Source organism: Euleptes europaea, chromosome 1 (assembly GCF_029931775.1).
Source record: "Euleptes europaea isolate rEulEur1 chromosome 1, rEulEur1.hap1, whole genome shotgun sequence".
In the NCBI taxonomy this organism is placed as follows: domain Eukaryota; kingdom Metazoa; phylum Chordata; class Lepidosauria; order Squamata; family Sphaerodactylidae; genus Euleptes; species Euleptes europaea.
The window spans coordinates 40,664,701-40,683,537 of NC_079312.1; the positions used below are offsets into that span (position 1 = coordinate 40,664,701).

The 18,837-nt window shown below is 42.7% G+C and overlaps 1 protein-coding gene across 1 annotated transcript in view; it reads right to left on the bottom strand.

Moving 5' to 3' along the window:
* Nucleotides 1–18,837, bottom strand: part of FRMD4B (FERM domain containing 4B) — a 167,981-nt gene that overhangs the window by 45,304 nt on the left and 103,840 nt on the right. Inside the window, exons 10-11 of the mRNA XM_056851063.1 lie at nucleotides 18,568–18,625; nucleotides 15,702–15,788 (exon numbers count right to left, since the gene is read on the bottom strand). Of these exons, the coding sequence (XP_056707041.1) occupies nucleotides 15,702–15,788; nucleotides 18,568–18,625 (145 nt within the window). The remainder of the gene's footprint in view (nucleotides 1–15,701; nucleotides 15,789–18,567; nucleotides 18,626–18,837) is intronic.

Here is an 18,837-nt window from a genome sequence, read left to right on the forward strand (position 1 = left end):
TACCCAGGTGGTGAAATCATCCGCTTGTAAAACAACTTGGAGGACCCGATGAAACAGTTTAATGGCTACTGTTCTAATCGTAAATGAAAAGACCTTCAAGTATGAAAATATAACCCCACAGAGGTGGGGCACACAGGCATCCATTACGGATCCAACTACAGATACATTTACTTTGGATGTTCCTAGGTCATATGTTCCTAGGTCATATGTTCTCATATCCTCAGTGGAACAGGCTTCCTCAGGAGGTGGTAAGCGCTCCTTTCCTGGAGGTTTTTAAGAAGAGGTTAGATGGCCATCTGTCAGCAATGCTGATTCTGTGACCTTAGGCAGATGATGAGAGGGAGGGCATTTTGGCCATCTTCTGGTCACTAGGGGTGTGTGGGGGGAGGTAGTTGTGAATTTCCTGCATTGTGCAGGGGGTTGGACTTGATGGCCCTGGTGGTCCCTTCCAATTCTATGATTGACATACAGGAATCATTACAATGAGGTTTCCATGTGATAAGTAGACTGGAGTCCCCAACCCTTTTGAGCCTGTGGGCACCTTTGGAATTCTGACACAGGGCGCGGGTGAGCAGCCACAAAATAGCTGCCACAGGAGGCGGAACCCACCATAAAATGGTTGTGGCAGGAGGCAGAGCCACGCACAGAGGAAGCCCAAGTGCAAGGGAGAAGGGTGGTAATTTATAAAATGCATGGAGAAAGAAGAGTGGGAGAGAATAAAACCAACACTGTGGGGGCAGCTGCCACTGAAAAGATCTTATTTTTATCTGCCCAGCCAGTCGGATCTCCAGTGGCCAGACAGAAGTCCTGCTGGGCAAGTGCCCCACCTGGCCCCAATAAGACACTTGGTGAGCACCAGGAAAGGTGTCAGCAGGTGCCATGGGGGCCACGGACGCCATGTTGGGGATCCCTGACATAGGAACTTCTAAAGTTAATGAAGCAAATCTCTACAGATATAGCATAGCAAACTACTAGAAAGAAAAGTACAGCATCCATTCTCTGAAACACAGATCAATATATTTCATGCCCACCTAGAAATAAATCCCATCATGTTACATTAGGGTTGCCAGCTCCCGGTTGGGAAATACCTGGAGACTCTGGGGGTGGAGCCTGTGGAAGGCATGGTTTAGGGAGGAGAGGGACTTCAATGGGGTATAATGCTATAGAGTCCACCTTCCAAAGCATCCCTTTAATCCAGGTGAACTGATCTCTGCCCCCTGGAGATCAGTTGAATTAGTGGGAGATCTCCAGCCACCATATTGTAGACCAGTTTTTAACCATTTTAAAGAGAGTACTACTTGGTCTCGTGTTGTAACAAAAATGTATTGTTTTATACTGCCGGTTTGGGTAAGGCAATGTAACTGCAAACATTTTATGTTTGGTCAAAGGACCGTAATAATAAATCTAATCAGATCTCCAGCCACCCCCTGGAGGTTGTCAACCCTATGTTGGGCACTTGCCCAGCAGGACTTCCAGGAAGGTGTGTGCAGGACTGCAGACTTTGCGAGGGCCCTTTAGCCCTATGGGGGATGGTGATACACAGAAATCCAAATCCTTCTGTGGCATACACTCGTCCGTGCCTATTCCACCTCCAGTACATTTGCCAAGATTGCAGCCATCATGCATTACTACAGGCCAATATCTGAACCAATAAAGACGGTGATGCAACTGCAAGCCTAATCTTGTGGTCTAATCCTGCGGTTCCTTTTCTGCCCCTTCCCCCTAGTACATGACTGCCCTAGGAGCACAGCATTGCACAGAGTGACTCCAGTCTAAGCTCATTAATTTCAGTGGGTTTGGACTGCAGTAATTCTCTACAGGATTGCACTGTAAATCACCTAACTCATGACACGTGCCCTGCTTTCTGCATGGGACTGCTGGGTTGCTGCAAGATTGTGCCCGCAACTTTCTCAAAAACACAAACAAAACCACATTTCTCTTCAGGGAAACGTATGGCTTAGGTCCCATGGGAAAAGCCCTGCGTGTGTGTGTGTGTGTGTGTGGGGGGATTTTTTTTTTGCCAATTCCTGCCTGCAGCAGCCCTCTACCTTCTCCGTCACTACACTATGCATAGTGTGGTGGTTAAAAGCAGTGGTTTGGAGCAGTTAACTCTGATCTGGAGAACTGGGTTTGATTCCTCATTCCTCCACATGAGCGGCAAATGCTAATCTGGTGAACTTGATTTGTTTCCCCACTCCTACATACAAAGCCAGCTGGGTGACCTTGGGCTAGTCACAGCTCTCTTAGAGCTCTCTCAACCCCACCTACCTCACAGGGTGTCTGTTGTGGGGAGGGGAAGGGAAGGTGATTGTAAGCCGGTTTGAGTCTCCCTTAAGTGGTAGAGAAAGTCGGCATATAAAAACCAACTCTTCTTCTTCTCCTCCTTCTGCTCCTGTCCCCCAGAAACAGCATTTAATGAAGCATTTCAGGCTGCAGTGTGTGTGTGTTTGGGATGGGTCCTACTTCTGTGCCTGAAAGTCCTCCCCTACACAGAAGTTTGATGGGATCCAATCCCATGAGTTTTTTAAAACTCGTTTAAAAAAAATCTTTTAAAAAAACAATATATTTTGTTACAAAATCTTTTCTGATGTTCATTGTTTCAAAAATGAAGAATAAAAACGAGAAACCTCTCGTACAATCTAACAGAACAGCAAAAACACTGTGAAATATGGGAGGGACGACTGCGTATGACCAATGGCGGCATTTCCATGGGAGTTTAACAAACCAAACAAATGATCAGACTTCATAGTATAGGCAAGGTCTAACAACAGCTCATACCCTCCCTCCCTTCTCTGTTAAGGGAAAGTGATGAATTGCTGGGAAGGGGTAGTCCCTGGAAATACTTAACAGCTGGTCATTTACCTGCCAATGCAAAAACTAGACTGAGATGAAGCAACTGGAAATCCAGGAAGATCACAGGGTTTAAGACACACAGAATCAGATGATGAGACATGAACACAAATTTCTTAATATTGCTTGAGGCAAAAATAAAAGCAGCTTGTAGAACATGTATACTTGTGATTCCCCCCCCTTAAAAGATATTCCCTTACAAAAGACAAAACCAATCACATTGTCGAACTCCTGACAGTGCAATCCTAAACTGTTATATGGACTTAGAAGGGTTTACGTCTGTTTAAAACAGCACTCAAAGAGTGCATTCCTAAAAAGTGTTTCTCCAGTCTTATCCTATTGAAATGAATGGGCGTAGACTGGAGTAACTTGGGAATGCACCGTTAAGTATCCTCCACAGAGCTAGTGTGATATAGTCAGCAGAAAGGTACACTTGGATGGGAAGACTTGGGTCCAAATTTTACTCAGACACAAATCTCCCTAAGTCATTGGCACTAAACCTTACATACCTCAGGGTCACTGCTGAAATAAAATGGGATAATCCCCAACTCACAGGCTTTCAAGAAGACAGATACAACTTTTAACAATTTTTAATTCAGATGAAACCTTGTCCTATCAGGGAACGCAAAGAAGGGAAAAGTAAAGTAAGAACTAGGTTTCAATTGGGGGCAAGGAGACTTTAAAAAAGTCATGATCTTCAGGCTAATGGAGAATTAAAGGCTGAATCTCTTTTGGCTTGGGAAAGGGCAGCATGGTTCGCAGAAAGTGCAGACTGGTCACTGATCTGGAATTAAGCCTGCATTCAGATACTGTGGTGAACTGGGATTTGTGCAACAACCCCAGTTCGTCTACTTTTTTTGCTTCTTTATTGCCTCTAAACAGCGAGGACACCCTCTCGATATGGCCCTCTCTTGGGGCCAAGCAGTTGCAAGGGGTGTGTTTAAATTGTAGTGTCTGAATTAAGGCATCACAGTAAATGACACCTAGTAAAAATTGTAGTCAACAAAATAGCTACAACCTTAAGGTTGGATCCAGCAGAAATTTCCATTGATGGGGTGTGGGTTTGTGATTTTTGTTGAGTTTTCCTTTCTGCTGCAGACCTCTGGACGCCCCCCCCCCCCCATTCTTTCTCCCAGGAGTAGCATTTTTAGGAGCATTATGGGCTGCATCAGGACAGTGGAGACTATGGCCTTTTATGCATGGTTGGTTCCATCGCGGTCACTCCTCTGACGACTTCGGGTCTTCTTCATGGTTCTTTCCGTGAACCATCCATCAGAGGTGGCCTCGCTCTCTCCCTGCATTTCCCCGTGTTTTCAAATTTGAGATAAAGCAGGTCTCTGAAAACGCAGTCAAAATGCAGGGATATGCAGGGGGAGAGCGAGGCGACCTCTGACAGCTGGAAATGACATGCATTATCAAAACAAAGACCCGAAGTCATTGGAGGGGTGACAGCGAGGGAAACAGCCATGAATAAAGTCCTAAGAAATGTCACTCTGTTGATGTTGCTCTCCAACAGGAGAGATTTTCCATAGAATCCAATCTCTTGTTCAGCATCACACCTCTTTTTTCCTCAATGGCAGACTTGGTTGTTCGCCTGCCCGCTGCAGCCACTGCCTCCTTCTCCCGTTGTTGTTTACATCATCACTGCTTCCCTCCTCTTCTTCCTCTTCTCCCAGTGGTGGCTATGGCTGCTTGCAACAACGTTTTTGGAGTTGCTAGACAACCCTTAAAATAGTTGCTGAGATCTTGTGATCATGCAGTATCGAGAGATCTCATTTCCCCCCATTATGCTATACTTGTAGGTTTTTTTTAAAAAAAATAAAAAAACAAAAAAACTGTAACTATTTTTCCTGTTCTGTGATTTTTCTGCATATCTTGGGATTTTCCCAAACCTGTAGATTACTCCCCCCGCCATCCAAATATGGCCTTATTTTGTGGTTTTTTTCTTCTGCGTGTTTTGGCCATGTTTAGAATTAGATAAAATGAGAGAACAATGAAATTTAAAATCGAATATACTGTTCACAACATATCATGCATAATCACGTAGAATATAATGCTAAACGTCTGTTTCTACATCAAGACAATGCTCAAATACATCTGCAACTGCTTTTAGATCTCAGCATGCCAGATTAAAAAGCTTGTTTATTTAAAACCTAGTTATCCCCATGTGCTGATCAGAACATCCATTGTCTAATCTATAGCTTTTATTTAGTTGAAAAGTACATACAGGCCGACAAAGGAATTTTGCATAATCAGATCTTCCTGACAAGAACTGGTAGAATGGTCTTTGCATTCTGAAAAATACTTTCATAAATATAATCTGAAATACTAGAAAATCTACTCCAGCTCCAGTGGTAGATTTGCTTATGTATCCTTCATATTGCCAATTTAGTGGGGAATAAATAGACTTGACGGTGTAGTCACTATGGAAATGACACACACGACTGCTGCTTACTGCTGAAGAAAGCCAACCCCATTTTTGAGTGTAGGTGCAAATTTACCCAGAGCTGCAGGACACAGACATTGCTGCACCCAGGGACAGCTCCTGGTTTCATGGGAGCCAATGATGCCCTCCAGTGATCCCCACTAAGCATTTTGGCCGCTCCTGCATGCATGTACATATCCTCTTGGAGGAAGCAGTGGAGGGTCACTCTTACACTCCTTTTAAGTCTGGTCTATACTACCAAGAGAGGGAAGGCGGCATGGTATAGCCCAATCTTGTCAGATCTCGGAACCTAAACAGGGCCAGAACTTGGAAGGGAGACCACCAAGGAAACCAGAGGAAGCCAGCCAATGGCAAACCACTTCTGCTTCTCACTTGCTGGAGTAGCCATAAGTCGGCTGCAACTTGACAGCACTTTATGTACACACTCACACACGTCCTATTCTCTGCAGGTGCCCCATCAGAAAAAAAGGGAGCTTGTCCCAGAGGTGGGACCCATGTGACTCTGGTCAGTGGCAAGGTGTAGCCCAAATCACATCAGATCTTGGAAGCTAAGCAGGGCCGGTTCTTGGAAAGGATACCACCAAGGAAGACTCTGCAGAGGAAGGCAATGGCAAACCACCTCTGCTTAAACACTTGCCTTGAAAGCCCCTTGCTGGGTTTGATATAAGTCGGCTGCAATTTGATGGCACTTTACACACACACACACACACACGCACGCACGCACACACACACTACCAATGGTAAAAGAAGTATGAAAGAGTCTGTATAGAGTCCGCTGATATCAACAGGAGATGTTTAAGCACACATTTCTCTTTCCTATTTAAAGTAATGAGACTAAAATGAGGTTAATTTTGACTGGACTGCAATATTTAGCTCTCCCTTGCTGGGAAAAGCCACCGGTAACCACAAGAGAGCTATGCTACTTTTTCTCTGGCCCAGAAAGAGTGCTACAGAGTTTATTCCCAGATGCCTTCCTGGGTTTTAACAGACGAGAGAGGCAACCACATAAACTATGAAGTGTTCTTTTTGGCTGAGGAAAGAGCGGAGGGGTGGAGCAGTCATGAAAGGGGGGAAAGAGGGATTTGCACACAAACAGCGCTGTGGAAGATGGAAAGCACAGAATGTAAGCAAGGTTCATAAACTGATTTGCCCCCTTTTCCAAAAAAAGGTAGGGTTGTTCTGTTTTTCTTTGCCTGGGAGAAGATTATTCTCAGATGGTGTGTTGAAACTAAAGGAAGCTTGCAGTCATCTCTGACAACAGCTTCAAAGAATGTGGAATTGACTAAAGGCCAGGAGAAAAAGAGAGTGCGGTTAGTTACCCAGCTGGAATGATGCCAGTGAACAAGGTAACACGCCTAAACCGTAGTTAGAGGTATGTATCTTAAAAAAAAAAAAAATTACAGAAGCTATTCAGACTTGAATACATCAATGGAAACTGAATAGAGTCAGCATTTCCTTGTAAATGTAGGACGACAGTTTCATTGTATTAAAGTGCTACATCTCGCAAGATATAATCCATTTCATATCACGGTTAATCTGTAAACTATACTGAAAATTATAAAGTTCTGTAGGAAACGCCTGACGCTGGAAAACAGAAGAGTGTTCGAATGGGGTGCACACCCCGTCAAAACTTAAGATTCTGAAAGCCAGTGTTTTTAACGTAGAGAAATGCTCTTTTCTTAAATAACAATTAAAATGCAGTGTAAAACCAGCATTCACTTATCGCACCTCTGTTTTTAGAAACTTAGAAATTGAATTGCTCCCTTGCCTGATGCAAACTTATTTTTGTCTTCTGTAAGGGAAAACTATAAAAGGAAGGCTTCCCCCGTGCAAGGAGCATCCTTAATCATGGCTTTTTAGATAAAATGGTTTCTATTTTTTGCTGGTACAAATAGTCATCACAAGCCTCCAAGGTCAAATTAGAGGGACCTCTGTGTGTTTATAAACACACACACATATGTATACATTTTTTTCCTTTTTGCATGAATATATTTATAATGATGGTACAAGTGAATTTATGGAAGTGTACACATGCCTTTATAATGCTTTCCGTTTGTTTAAATAAGAGCATACAAATTAAAGCTGCATGTAAAGGATTTTACATATTATACAAAAATATAAGCTCTCTTTAGATGTTAGTGGCCTGAATAGCCCAGACTAGCCTGAGTTCGTCAGAGTACAGAACCTAAGCAGGGCCGGCCATGGTTAGTGTTTGGATGGGAGATCACCAAAGAAGACCAGAGTTAGTACACAGAGGCAGGCAGTAACGAACCACTTCTGCTCATCTCTTGCTTTGAAAATCCCATGATGAGTTCGCCATAAGTTGGTTGCAACTTGATAGCACTTACTATTAATATTGTTTTTCAGAAATTACAGCCACGTGTAATAGCATGCTGACAACTGCAGGTATATCCTCCCAACACATGGCTCTCTGAATTCATGAACTGTTCTGGCATGGGCAAACCAATCACTGATTTTTCATGGATCTGGTTTGCATTTGCCAAAGCTGTATGTGCACACAAAATAGGTAGATAAAAATAAAAATAATCTTCCCGTTCCTTGATCATTAACGTGCAGAAGCAAATCAGGAGATAACATTCTCATCTTCACTGACAGTCAACTGCAAATAAGTTTTTTTTAATGTTTACCATGTGCTGTATTATATATACAAACACAGTACCCCATAGACAATCCCCTTTCATTGGGAAATATTTACACTAACATGAAGCAACAAATCAACTCCTTTTGTAAATTTGACTTATTAGCTAATCTAGCCAATGTGCATTTGGTTCTGTAAAATGAAAATATTCCCCTTGTCCCTTTGCCATGTGCTAAATCCTTGTACCACAGGACTTCTAATCCATATCATAAATGTTTGTTGTACTACTGGGCTTCTCATGAAGATAACTCCATTCTGAAAGATAAGCTGCACAGTAGAAACCGGCATGGATATTGTCAGCAAATACTCTGCCCTTCCTACGACCATCTGAACACAAAATCCATTTAACACTGAATGACAGCAATTCAGCTCACACTACCTGGGATTAGACAGAAGGAGTTCTGGCCAGATGGCATAGGGATCAGGTCAACTTTAGCTCCACCACCTCTTCCTTACAAGTTAATGGTCAAGGATGGTCATAGCTGGATTTGAACCATCAAAATTGTTGTTTTGTGGAAAAGAAACAGGTTGCTTTGTCAGAACCACTGAATATGCCAAAAAAGACACAAAATACAGCTTTTGGGCAACCCTTCAGAATGCTCCCTACACATTTATTTAGTTGCTGATATATTTATGCCCATTCCTTTTCAGCCACTATAACTCTTAAAGTGACTTGCAATTAAAAGCAACCACTCATTTCAAATAAAAGTTGCCGAGATGCATAGTATTATTGGGATTTTCACTACGCTTTAAATAAAGGTTCACGAAACACTACCGACTTCCAGTTTGTAGAGATGATGATGGCGACTTACAGCATCTGGACCCTAAGGAGTTCTTCCTCAATTATAAGGCAGGGAACATTCCCGATGTTACTCTTCCCCATGGAAAGCTATCAGGAAGAAAGCGTCCAGTCTCGCAGTCCCAATTGCAGGCTTGCTTTTTAGTATTTTTAGGGAAGGTTTGACGCTTTCTAAAATAGGTTTTTCAGCAACATCTTATACCCAAATCTCACCACAGCCTATCCATCTCTCATGACCCTGCCAAGCATATATAGTCCTTTCTCCTTGCGACTGTTCTGAACTTGATTGCCTTTGCTTACTTCTAGCTAGCAGTTTGTTGCAAATGGCAAACAGAGAACCACCCTCTGTGTAAAGAAACTGGTCGCACTTCTGTCTCTTCTTTCATGTTGCTCAGTGACGCCTTGCTTGGAATAAGTCATTGTTTCCCAGTCAGTATCAGTATCTGCATGATGCAGTGGTTAGAATGCTAGACTAGGACCAGGGACATTCATGTTCTAGTGCCTATTGCCGTGTAGCGAGCATGTTGGCAGACCATTGGTCAGTCAGCGTGGTGTAGTGGTTATGAGCGGTGGACTCTAATCTGGAGAACCAGGTTTGATTCCCCACTCCTCCACATGAGCGGCGGACTCTAATCTGGTGAACCGGGTTGTTTTCCCTGCTCCTACACATGAAGCCTGCTGGGTGACCCTGGGCTAGTCACAGTTCTCTCCGAACTCTCTCAGCCCCACCTACCTCACAAGGTGTCTGTTGTGGGGAGAGGAAGGAAAGGTGATTGTAAGCCGGTTTGAGACTCCTTTCGGTAGAGAAAAGTGGGGTATAAAAACCAACTCTCCCCCCCCTCTAAACTCCATCACAAGGTTGTTGGGAGGATCAAATGGAGGAAGAACCTTATATATTGCGATGAGCTCCTTGGAGGAAAGGCAGGAAAAATACATAGCCACTTGCTCTAGTTTGTTGCAATTTCTTTATGTTGTTATGTGTGTAACTATCCTGGGAGCACTGTTTGTACAAGTGTTGCTTTTGGGAAATATTTTACAAACGCGTCTTTAGGGAGAAAAATGTTTCTTGTTTCTTTTCACTTCATCAAACATTCCTACAAAGTTTGACAGGATGCAATAATTGGGCTATTGACCCTTACAGCTTCTCCTGAAATTCATTCAAAGGCTGTGGACGATGCTTGAGGTAACTAACGGTGCAATTCTATGCAGAGTTACCCCAGTCTAAGTCCACTGATTTCACTAAGCTTAGACTGGAGTAACTCTGCACATGATTGTACTGCGTCTAGGGATGCAGGATACTTACTGGAGAGTAAGCCCCTCTAAATACTGACTTACTTCCGACTAGACATGCATAGGCGTTATTTCAGAGAAAAATACCATTGAACTAAAAGGAATTTTCTTCCAAGTAAATATGTTTACAATTTAATTATATAATGTAGTAATAACACACAATTTTTCCCCCTTGGGAATGAGCAGAGCCATTCCTGTACATTCTACTTGGGCCCTGTAGGTTAAATGATTTGTCTCAGTTGAATTTCATATTGTTAGTTGCAGCCGAGCTTTCCTATCTCTCCATTTTATTTCTGCTTTCTAAGGTTTTAGCTGTTGTACCCGGTTTGGTATTATCTACAAGTATGATAAGGATTCCCTGCACCCTTTCATCCAAGACATCGACAAAATGTTCAAGAGGGCTGGGTCCAGGACAAAGCATTGTGGCACTCCAGTGGAACCCTTTGCCCACCAAACTGACGAAATGCCATTCATAACCACTCATAGTACAGTTCTCCAACTACCAGTGAATCCTCCTAAATGGTACCATCATCTAGCCCACATTGAACCAGTTTGCCGACCAATTGGGGGAACTTTCCCATACGCTTTTCTTAATTCAAGATACAATGCATCTACTCCATTCTTTTGATCCATTCTAGTGCTGACGACAGACGGATTGGACTGTAGCTTCCTGGACCTTCCTGGACTTCCCTTTTGAAGACTGGGACAACATTTGCCCATCTCCAGTCTCATGGGGCCTCACTTGTTCTCCAGGATTTCTCAAAGTGTACATCATAAAATTTGCCCATCTCCAGTCTCATGGAGCCTCACTTGTTCTCCAGGATTTCTCAAAGTGTACATCATAAAATTCCTTTAGGACCTTAGGATGCAGTTCATCCAGTACAGAAGACCTGAGCTCATTTAAGATAGCCAGGTATTCCCTGACCAACTCCTTAGCAATTAGGGTTGCCAACCTCCAGGTACTTAGACAATCACAAAAGCACTAGTGGCAAAAACAAGCACAATTGATATGCCAAGTGAGTATATTTGAACAAAATTGTCACACAAGTAAACAAGCATCCAATGCTTATAACCAGAGCATTCCAGCCATAGTTACAAAAGTGCAAGGTGCAAATTCCATTCAACAGGTAAAGTATACATATAAATGTCATTCAAGTACTGTTTCATATATTTTTTCTTTTGCAATCAATTATTGTGTAGTCCATAGTTGCCAATATATTATGGGTATCCGGTAAGTTGTCCCATTTACCACTTAAAAACTACATGCCCACATTTAAAAGAAAGATGCCCTACTCCCCCTTTAAAAAAAATAACTAGCATAACTGATTGATTTTATTATTACGGCAATAGCCAGATAAGATACAAATCTTTTCAGTAAAACCGATTACATAATAAATACGATTTCGCCACACGGATTAAATACAAATATTGATTTTTCTAATTTTTATAGAAGAAAAGACCTATTAAAACTTTAAATGCCCCACCTAGATTTTTTCAACACCAATAAAACAGGGGTGGAGCAACTTTAGGTTAGGTGACTTAGCAAGCCATCCACTGACATAGGAGGTTATACACCTGAATGTGGGTATGTAGTTTGTAAGTGGTAATTTTGTTAAAATTGTAGTGATATATTTACATTTAAAGAAGTTTGATATATTTCTATATGATGAGAGAGAATTAATATATACCATATGTTCAAATAATTTGTTATTATGCAACTGGGTAAATGTATTATATGTATTTTACAGAACATATGTTCCATGAAATATTGACATAGATTTGCCTATATTGAAGAAGCTGCTGCGAAATGGGACAACTTACCGGATACCCATAATATATTGGCAACTATGGACTACACAATAGTTGATTGCAAAAGAAAAAATATATGAAACCATACTTGAATGACATTTATATGTATACTTTACCTGTTGAATGGAATTTGCACCTTGAACTTTTGTAACTATGGCTGGAATGCTCTGGTTATAAGCATTGGATGCTTGTTTACTTGTGTGACAATTTTGTTACAAATATACTCACTTGGCATATCAATTGGGCTTGTTTTTGACAGTAGTGCTTTTGTGATTGTCTAACTACAAGTTTAGCACTCGATTGTTTAATCTCCAGGTACTAGCTGGAGCTCTCCTGCTATTACAACTGATCTCCAGCCGATAGAGATCAGTTCACCTGAAGAAAAATGGCCGCTTTGGCAATTGGACTCTATGGCATTGAAGTCCCCAAACCCCTCTCTCCTCAGGCTCCGCCCCCAAAATCTCCCGCTGGTGGTGAAGAGGGACTTGCCAACCCTATTAGCAATACTGAGATGCAATCCTGCCCTCTCACCATTAATGCAACTTTTAGAAAAGTATACACAGTAACTCAATTTTGGAGAAAATAGAGGCAAAAATTGAAGTTGAATAGAAACAGAATAGAGTAAAAATAGGTGAAACAGCTGACAAAAAATTGTGTATAAAATGCTTGACCCCTAGATGCTCTGGGGGCAGGAAGAATAGCAGAATAACCAGCTTTTGGCTTGGATATGCATGTAAAGCAGAAAGGCGTGGCTGGGAAGAAACAAGGTGCGTTTCCCCTTCAGCATAATCTCTACACTTGCTTAAGTTTCCTTCCTACACCTTCCTCAAGGTAAATGAGTTCTTCCAAGGGACTTCAGAACTCATTCCAGATGTTTACAGTTTGTTCAGGAATGAAATTCCTGGGCACATCATGTACCCAGGACAGGGAAAGGGGCCTCTTAGGGGTGGCCAAGGAAAGCAGTGGGGTAATGCAAAGCCTTCTGCTGGGGCATGCTAACAGGAGCTATTTTGCTCCAAGTAGCAGTTCACGGGCAAAAAATATCAGCTTCCATATATTCTCATGCCGCATCACAGGGACAACTTGAACTGACTGGATTTCACCTCATTGAGGCGTGGGAAGAATTACTTGCATGCAGTTTTTTTAATGCACAGCTATAAAATGTTACAGAGTACTTTGGGGCCTCTGGCCCTAGCCCAAGAAACTGAAATTTAGCGAACTACTTCTCCTTGTGCCAGAGAGAACTACTAAATGTGTGCATGTCAGACTACGTTTATTAACAACACAGAAACAGGGCGAGTGCAGAAAGGGCACCCCCCCCAACAGCAATGAGCAAAAATCTACCTGTTCAGTTTCTGCCTGCTGCGCAGCTGTTAAAGGAACACAGATTCTGCTAGAGAAAAGGCAGCAATCCTATGTGAACCAGGGACTACAACACTGTCCACAGAATGAATTGAATAAGCAACGCAGAAATAAACTAATTGATATGAATGCCGGTACTCTGTGCCAGAAAAGTATGTATTGGCTGAACTTCTGTACATCATGCAGTTCTTAAACACATCAGGAAGAAAGAGGTAACCCTTGACCTACATACTGCAGTAAAGCCAGGACTTTTTTTGTGGAGGTACTCTCTAGGGTTGCCAACCTCCAGTTGCTATTACAACTGATCTCCAGCCAATCGAGATCAGTTCACCTGGAGAAAATGGCTGCTTTGGCAATTGGACTCCACGGCAGGGGTGTCGAACTTAATTCTTACGAGGGCCGGATATGATATAAATGTCACTTGGTTGGGGAGGGCCATGCCTTGCAAACCCAGATTGAGAGTGGGGTGTGTGTGTGACTGGCTCGGCTGGCTTGCGGGCCGGATAAGAGCTCTCAAGGGGCCGGATCTGGCCTGCGGACCTCATGTTTGACACCACTGCTCTATGGCATTGAAGTCCCTCCCCTCCCCAAACCCTTATATACGAGTATCAGCTCTTTAAACAAAATAATCACTGAGTGAAGATGTAGAAAAGAGGTTAAAAAAAGGAAAGAAAAAAAATAAACACACTAGTTATGACTTCTTGTGCTCCGGCTAACAGAACAATGGTAATAGTTAATTTATACCAACTTCTCATCGGGCTGCCAGATTCCAACCCAGAGAGCTGTGCGTTCTCAGACAGAGTATCCATAACTTCTCCTGCTCACTCCTCCAATCTCACAGAGCACACCAGGAGGCCCCTTTGTTATAGCAGGCCAGGGACAGGGAGAACAGGAACAGGTGAAAGAAGCTATGGCTGCCTTAGGTCACTCACAGGTACACACAAATCTCACTCTGAGAAGTCCTATTTAGGAACTTTGCACAGGGTTGTTGAAGACAGGTGGTCTTGGAAAAAAGGGGTTTTTGCAATTATGTGTAAATAGCGTAGCACAATGGCGAGTTCAATTGCTGTTTCACGGTCTCCTTTTCTGACTGGCTAAACTGAGTAGTTTCTAAAGAGGGGTGTGCTAGTATACATGAGGAATCCTTCAAAAGTTTATTTAATGATTCTGCAGGCTATTCAATGTGTGCTGGAGTTAGAGTTCTTATACCTTGCTATGCTGTCTTGGTTATCTTTTTGGAAAATATTACATCCGCCCTATCACCAGACGTAAGTCAAGAGGTTGGTTCAATGTACAAATACAATTGATTTCCTACCGCGTTTCACAAAGAGGCTTGAAATTTCCAGTTGCATCACAGGGTATCCAGGGCACAGTCAGTAGAAAAATGACAACAGTTCAAATTTATGAGTTCAGAGGCAGAGAGCAACTGTCAGCCAAGTTTATGGATGTTTATCGAAACCCTCAAATGGTTAGTTCTTCAGGTTTTCTCTTCAGGAGATACACATTCCCCAGGTCCCTAGTTAGGATTCCCAGTGATCTCTCAACAAACGCATAGTGAAGGGGCAGATAGACCATGGAACTTATTGGGAAAGTTCCTGGTGGACTACTGCTCTGAAAGGCTGCTGGTAGCCAGGAGCAAACACAGCCAGGCCCCAGCAGCTCTGCTTACTACTGCAGGGTCTACTCAGCCTGGCTTGCTCCAGGGTCATTTTGACTTCCCCATCCATGTCTGACCTAGGGCACTTTCACACATGCTAAGTAGTGCACTTTCAGTGCACTTCAATCACTTTAATGATCTTTTGCAAGTGGATTTTGCCATTTTACACATGAAAATCCAGCATTGAAAGTGGGTTGAAAGTGCATTATTTAACATGTGTGAAAGTGCCATTAGTCTGGCCCTTTAGTTTTGGAATGAATAAGGATGCTTTCAGATTCCACATGAACATTTTGAAACAGCAGTCAAATGGCTAGGTTTTTGTTTTTTTGTGTGTCCAACTAGTATGAACACAACAAGCTCTCACAAGCAGGGCTTTGTAAAAATGCTTTTGGGGTGTTTTTCAAAGAGTACATGTGGCTAAGGCCCTAAGAGCCAAGAACCACAGCAAACACGCCCAGCAGAAAAGAAAGAATATGCTGAATTGCTTTATGCTCAGAGATAATCTTGGGAGGCAGTTTGCTGTTTCCCATTTTGCCATCAACAAATGGGCACAAGACATCCCTTCTTGTTCCATATCTCTGACTTAATCATACCAATAAGGAAACACGACCCTGAGAAACCAAACCTTGCCATGTACATTTGAACAGTTCCTCCCAGAACTTTGCCAGTATCCGAAAAAGGAAAAACTTTCTATTATTCCAAAGATGTTTTTCAAACTGAAGACGTTTCATTGGATCAAATTATTTCAGTGAACATGAGAAACAACTGCTGGCAATCTATTTTATTATTCTGCCACTACACTCTGTGTGTTCAAAACACATCCACTTACTTTCCTCGGCTTGACCTTATCTTGTAAGTCGTACTGGCCAATTCCTTTATAACTGATTCCAAGCCACCATGGGATTCCTTGTTTATCCTGTAAAGAAAGAACATAAGAACATAAGAAAAGCCATGCTTGACTAGACCAAGGCCCATCAAGTCCAACAGTCTGCTCACACAGTGGCCAACCAGGTGCCTCTAGGAAGCCCACAAACAAGACGACTGCAGCAGCACCATCCTGCCTGTGTTCCACAGCAGATAACACAATAGGCCTGCTCCTCTGATCCTGGAGACAATAGGTATGCATCATGACTAGTATTCATTTTGACTAGTAGCCATGGATAGCCCTACCGTCCATGAACATATCCACTCCCCTCTTAAAGCCTTCCAAGTTGGCCGCCATCACCACATCCTGGGGCAGGGAGTTCCACAATTTAACTATGCATTGTGTGAAGAAATACTTCCTTTTATCTGTTTTGAATCTCTCACCCTCCAGCTTCAGCAGATGACCCCATGTTCTGGCATTATGAGAGAGGGAGAAAGGCTTCTCCCTGTCCACTCTCTCCATACCACGCATGATTTTATAGACCTCTACCGCGAAGAATATGAGTAATTAAAATGGGAGGGGGAAAAATAAAAACCACAGAGCTGATTTAACATTTAACTACTTTACTCTTCAACAAGTATCTGCAGGTTAGGCAGACGGAGGGCGCTCTCTGTTAGCACACCTGCAGCCAGCTGAGCAAGGATTATTGTTTAAAGTGGTCTGCCATTCCTTTCCCAGCTGGAAGATGCTGTGCAAACAGGCCAAAAGCAGCAGGGAGGAGAAGCTCACATTCTTTGAAATGGGGGCTGCAGGCAGGGCACAAGTGGGGGAGAGTCAGCGAGCAATAAAAACAATCATGAGACTGAAACAGCTTCCTCCAAAGTACAGTCTTGTCGACTCGCTTCAGAAAGAAAGTCGTCGTTTAGGTTTACTCCCTTACATAAATTGTTTTACAAGCCCACATGCAAAAGACACAGAGAACGGAAGTAGGTAAAAGGATAGCATTTTTTTTTTTACTGTGCCACTTTCTCTTGACAAGTCCATGCAAGCTTTCAGGCTTCACAAAGTTCTTCTTTTTCGGGCACAAAATAATAATAATACTAATAATACTTTGAATTCATGTAGCCCTTTAATATATTCAAGGCACTTCATGTAGTATATTCAAAGTACTCCATATACGTTATGAAGTCAGCATGGTGTAGTGGTTAAGAGTGGTGGACTCTAATCTGGAGAACTGAGTTTGTTTCCCCACTCCTCCACATGCAGCCTGCTGGGTGACCCTGGGCTAGTCACAGTTCTCTCCGAACTCTCTCAGCCCCACCTACCTCACAAGATGCTTGTTGGGAGGGTGGGAAGGGAAGGTGATTGTAAGCCACTTTGAGACTTCTTAAAGGTGGAGAAAGTCAAGGTATGAAAATCAACTCTTCTTCTTCAGTAATCCTTACAACAACTCTGTTACCAGAGACTGGTGGTTCTACTGCAAACTGGGGGTGGAAGGGTGAGACGGAGAACAAATGCTTTGTGTAAGGCTACCTTGTGAGTTCGTGGTAGGGGTGAGACCAAGGATTTCTCAGTGGTCCAGTTGGTTTGCCTCAGTAAGACAAACCGTGGCCCTAAGGAAGGGAATACTTAATGTCCTTCCCTGCTCTGAACTGGGCCCCCGCATCTTAAGGAGAGAATGGATTGCTTGACTTATTCCATTTAGTCATCCTATTTTTTTAAAAAATGAATGGTTTTGACTTAATTATCCATTCTCTTCCACTACCATGGGAAAATTATGACCCTCAATCTAACCTGCCTTATACTGAGTCAAGCTTTGAGAGCAATCAATCCTAAGCAGGTCTACTCAGAATACTATCCAGGTCTATTCCAGGGAGAGCCAGCATGGTGTAGTAGTTAAGAGTGGTGGTTTGGACCAGTGGACTCTGATCTGGAGAACTGGGTTTGATTCCCCACTCCTCCACATGAGCGGCAGGGGCTAATCTGGTGAACTGGATTGGTTTCCCAACTCCTACACATGAAGCCAGCTGGGTGACCTTGGGCTAGTCACAGTTCTGTTCGAGCTCTCTCAGCCCCACCTACCTCGCAGGGTGTCTGTTGTGAGGAGGGGAAGGGGAGGTGATTGTAAGCCAGTTTGATTCTTCCTTAAGTGGTAGAGAAAGTCGGCATATAAAAACCAACTCTTCTTCTTCTCTTAGGGAAATATTCTTAGGGTTGTACTGCCAAGTCAAGTCAAATTTATTAATATGGTCGACTGACCAATCATGTGCCAACACATCAAAATTTCCAGACACAATAGTTTTGCATCGCAGAATTACAGACTGCCTGTACATATAAAGGTGTAAGGTCAATAAAAGCAACCCCTGGTTAAAATTATCACATTAAAACTGATAAAATTGTAAAATATTCTAACAATTATTCTCTAATAAAGCTCTGCATATTTTAGTAGCAACAGCGCAGAACTTGGCAGTTTGGAGCGTAAGCTGAGGGTCTTCTCCTAATAGGAGCTTCTTTGCCAAAAGCTCAACGGGTTGTACTGTGAGTCTAGTTTGTTTGCTGTTGTCTGCTTAGACTGGCTCTCTAGGATCTCAGATGGGTAATGGTCTTTCCTGCTACCTCCTTTTTTTTGCTGGCAATGCCTGTGTTTGAAGCTGGGACCTTTTACATGGAAGGCGGTGCTCTAACTATGAGCCACAGTCCTTCCCCTACACTGCTAGATGCTGAGGTTTTATTTTTGCAGTGCTTTTCCCATCATGCTTTTATTTAAGCTCTCAGACAACTCCAATGTCATACAATAAACACAACATCCAGTCTTACAGCGATTACTAACCTTTACTCCATAATAATGGACTCCGTAAGTAGGCAGAGCTTCCACCACTTTCATGTACCTAGAAACAGATTAATAAGTAAATGGGTCAGTTATTTTGCACAGTCTTCTGTAAGCACATTTTTTTCACGAGTTAAATTCAAATTGCAGTTTGTTTTATACAGGAGTAGGGAGGGGGGTAGCTTGAGGACAGATCAGTCAATGCCTGTGCTTGAATTCTGTTTACAAAGGAGTTCAAGCAAAGCAGCTAACTGCAAAGTCAAAATCTCAAGA